We start from the raw sequence: 4,464 nt of genomic DNA on the forward strand, positions 1-4,464 counted from the left end.
TATGGAGACATCTTTGACCTTACAATGTGGTAAAAGATTGGTGATAAAGTTACATCTCAAAGTAAATCACAAAAGGTTAAATTCCCACAGCTCCGAGAACCATGGTGGCTATCAAAGTGTGTGCAGATAGATCTATATGTAGGCAGTTTGTCGGGCTTCATCATTGTTGAAAAGAGAAGTAAAACCAAACCATTAAAAAGCTGCTGTAACATGGCGTCTTTTTTCTTGAAACACTTGTTTTGTAACACACGGCGTCATGCCATCTTTTAACTTTGGTTTCCCAATTGCTTTTTTTTTAATGTGGTGCTGCCTCATGCTGCATTATTGCTTAATTATGGATTGTAAGATTCACTTCCAACAGCCGCAGGACGACCAAAAGGCACCAAAGAGTCTTTAAACGTCTTTGAACCAGTTGTTACCGGCCTTATTTTTAATCATGTAATAACAGGCCTCAGTGTGCGTTGCACTCTCTGTAAGCCGGCTGCGGCCCTCTTGGTCTTTTTCTCCTCTCTCTCCTTTCATATTAACCCTGATTCAAACGTCTGAGTCGACTGGACGCCACAGCAAACGTCGCAGGTTTGCGTCGCCCTGTACCTACAGAGAAGCCTGCTGCGTTCGTAGCATCTCCTTCAAAATATAACCACACAAGCACCTGTGATTGGTTGGTTGGAAGCATCATATGTTCTGCATTTACAACACTCACAGCCATTTTAAACTTAAAGCCAGAATAATCAACTGCTGCTCGATATCTATGGTCCGGATTTTGCAAACTGAAATGTTGAATTTAAAAAAATAAAACTAAAAATCCTTAAAAGATTGTCGGACTGTTAGAAGGATAAACGAATGAACCATCACGTCTCCTTCTCTCCTGCTGGTGTTTGTGCAGCATCTCTGCATGTGATCAGAAAGAGAGTCTTATTTGTACTGCGTCATTACAGTAAGTCTGCCCACACAGGACTTCATCTGTTGTGATAACAGAAACTTTGTCAACAGTGGTTGTGTTGTTTGGGCGGCTTCATGAAACAACAGAGTGACAGCCAATCATTGTCTTTCAGAACAGACATTTGGATGATGAACTGAGTCAGATGGATTCATGCGGTCGTCTTCCGGAGAGAAAAATTCAATTCAAGATCCATTAGTGGACGTTCTCCTCTCACTTCCCCTGTTCTGTGTGAAACCCGTTTAGACGTGCATAAAGTGAGTTCTGTCTGCGTGTAGTGTCTGTGTAATATACAGACGTCCAGTCAGTCATTTCCTATTTTGTTTATTTTAAAACTTTCAAGTTTGATTTAACTCAGAGGAACGCCGGTCAGAATGAATGTTATGTTATTTATGATGAATACAGAAGTCAAGAAGTGTTTTTAAAGTCCTGATGTTCTGATGTGAACTCTTCATGTATGTGATGAACTCTAAATGTACATGTGAACTCTTCATGTATGTGATGAACTCTAAATGTACATGTGAACTCTTCATGTATGTGATGAACTCTAAATGTACATGTGAACTCTTCATGTATGTGATGAACTCTAAATGTACATGTGAACTCTTCATGTATGTGATGAACTCTAAATGTACATGTGAACTCTTCATGTATGTGATGAACTCTAAATGTACATGTGAACTCTTCATGTATGTGATGAACTCTAAATGTACATGTGAACTCTTCATGTACATGTGAACTCTTCATGTATGTGATGAACTCTAAATGTACATGTGAACTCTTCATGTACATGTGAACTCTTCATGTATGTGATGAACTCTAAATGTACATGTGAACTCTTCACTTACATGTGAACTCTTCATAAACGTGAACTCTTCATAAACATGTGAACTCTTAATGTACATGTGAACTCTTCATGTATGTGATGAACTCTAAATGTACATGTGAACTCTTCATGTACATGTGAACTCTTCATGTATGTGATGAACTCTAAATGTACATGTGAACTCTTCACGTACATGTGAACTCTTCATAAACGTGAACTCTTCATAAACATGTGAACTCTTAATGTACATGTGAACTCTTCACGTACATGTGAACTCTTCATAAACATGTGAACTCTTCATAAACATGTGAACTCTTAATGTACATGTGAACTCTTCACGTACATGTGAACTCTTAATGTACATGTGAACTCTTCGTGTACATGTGAACTCTTCATAAACGTGAACTCTTCATAAACATGTGAACTCTTAATGTACATGTGAACTCTTCACGTACATGTGAACTCTTCAGGTACATGTGAACTCTTCAGGTACATGTGAACTCTTCACAAACATGTGAACTCTTCATGTACATGTGAACTCTTCGTGTACATGTGAACTCTTCATGTACATGTGAACTCTTTATAAACATGTGAACTCTTCGTGTACATGTGAACTCTTCGTGTATGTGATGAGCTCTAAATGTACATGTGAACTCTTCATGTACACGTGAACTCTTAATGTACACGTGAACTCTTAATGTACATGTGAACTCCTCATGTACATGTGAACTCTTCGTGTACATGTAAACTCTTCATAAACCTTTTGAACTCTTCGTGTACATGTGAACTCTTCGTGTACATGTGAACTCTTCACGCACGTGAAGTCTTCACGCACATGTGAACTCTAAATGTACATGTGAATTCTTCATGTACATGTGAATTCTTCATGTACATGTGAATTCTTCATGTATGTGATGAACTCTTCATGTACATGTGAACTCTTTGTGTACATGTGAACTCTTCACGCACATGTGAAGTCTTCACGCACATGTGAACTCTTCATGTACATGTGAACTCTTCACGCACATGTGAACTCTTCACGCACATGTGAACTCTTCATGTACATGTGAACTCTTCACATACATGTGAACTCTTCATAAACATGTGAACTCTTCACGTACATGTGAACTCTTCACGCACATGTGAACTCTTCAGGTACATGTGAACTCTTCAGGTACATGTGAACTCTTAATGTACATGTGAACTCTTCATGTATGTGATGAGCTCTAAATGTACATGTGAACTCTTCACATACATGTGAACTCTTCATAAACATGTGAACTCTTCATAAACATGTGAACTCTTCACGTACATGTGAACTCTTAATGTACATGTGAACTCTTCATAAACATGTGAACTCTTCGCGTACATGTGAACTCTTAATGTACATGTGAACTCTTAATGTACATGTGAACTCTTAATGTACATGTGAACTCTTAATGTACATGTGAACTCTTAATGTACATGTGAACTCTTCATAAACATGTGAACTCTTCATGTACATGTGAACTCTTCATGTACATGTGAACTCTTCACATACATGTGAAGTCTTCATAAACGTGAACTCTTCATAAACATGTGAACTCTTCACATACATGTGAACTCTTCACATACATGTGAACTCTTCATAAACGTGAACTCTTCGCGTACATGTGAACTCTTCGCGTACATGTGAACTCTTAATGTACATGTGAACTCTTCATAAACATGTGAACTCTTCACGTACATGTGAACTCTTAATGTACATGTGAACTCTTCACATACATGTGAACTCTTCATAAATATGTGAACTCTTTGCGTACATGTGAACTCTTCATGTATGTGATGAACTCTTCATAAACATGTGAACTCTTCACGTACATGTGAACTCTTCACGTACATGTGAACTCTTCACATACATGTGAACTCTTAATATACATGTGAACTCTTCACGTACATGTGAACTCTTCACGTACATGTGAACTCTTCATGTACATGTGAAATCTTCACGTACATGTGAACTCTTCATAAACATGTGAACTCTTCACGTACATGTGAACTCTTCACGTACATGTGAACTCTTCACATACATGTGAACTCTTCATAAACATGTGAACTCTTCACGTACATGTGAACTCTTCAGGTACATGTGAACTCTTCAGGTACATGTGAACTCTTCAGGTACATGTGAACTCTTCACGTACATGTGAACTCTTCACGTACATGTGAACTCTTCACGTACATGTGAACTCTTCACGTACATGTGAACTCTTCACGTACATGTGAACTCTTCATTTACATATGAACTCTTCATACATGTGAACTCTTCATGTATGTGATGAACTCTTCATGTACATGTGATATGATGTTGATTACATGGAGTCTTGTTGTGCCTCCACTCTGCACTATGGACCGCTCTCTGTGTGAAGTGACTCTATCAGCTCCTCTGTTTGTTCACCTCATTCACACCTTTACACTGTTTGTCCAGTGTGCAAGAGTGAAGAATGATGTTGCAGAGAAAACGACTAAAAAACATCAATTGTGAACAGAAAAGTATAGCTTATTACAGAGAGACAGACATGTCATAATGGTCATAATGATAATAATCATGATGAAGTGAGCGAGACACGATGAGAAAAGAGTAGAATAAGTCCAAAAAGGGATAAAGGAGATTACTCCCGTCTGACTGCGGTGAGTGTTCGGGAGCGAGGGGAGTGGT

General features: G+C 38.4%; 1 protein-coding gene across 1 annotated transcript in view; it reads left to right on the forward strand.

Moving 5' to 3' along the window:
• Positions 1 to 4,464, forward strand: part of LOC306827173 (xenotropic and polytropic retrovirus receptor 1 homolog) — a gene marked incomplete at its 5' end in the record, with an annotated part of 16,549 nt that overhangs the window by 1,812 nt on the left and 10,273 nt on the right. Inside the window, one exon of the mRNA XM_079348842.1 lies at positions 1,187 to 1,197. Coding sequence (XP_079204968.1) covers positions 1,187 to 1,197 — 11 coding nt within the window. The remainder of the gene's footprint in view (positions 1 to 1,186; positions 1,198 to 4,464) is intronic.

The sequence above is a fragment of the Symphodus melops genome, assembly GCF_947650265.1.
Source record: "Symphodus melops genome assembly, chromosome: 7".
Taxonomy (NCBI): domain Eukaryota; kingdom Metazoa; phylum Chordata; class Actinopteri; order Labriformes; family Labridae; genus Symphodus; species Symphodus melops.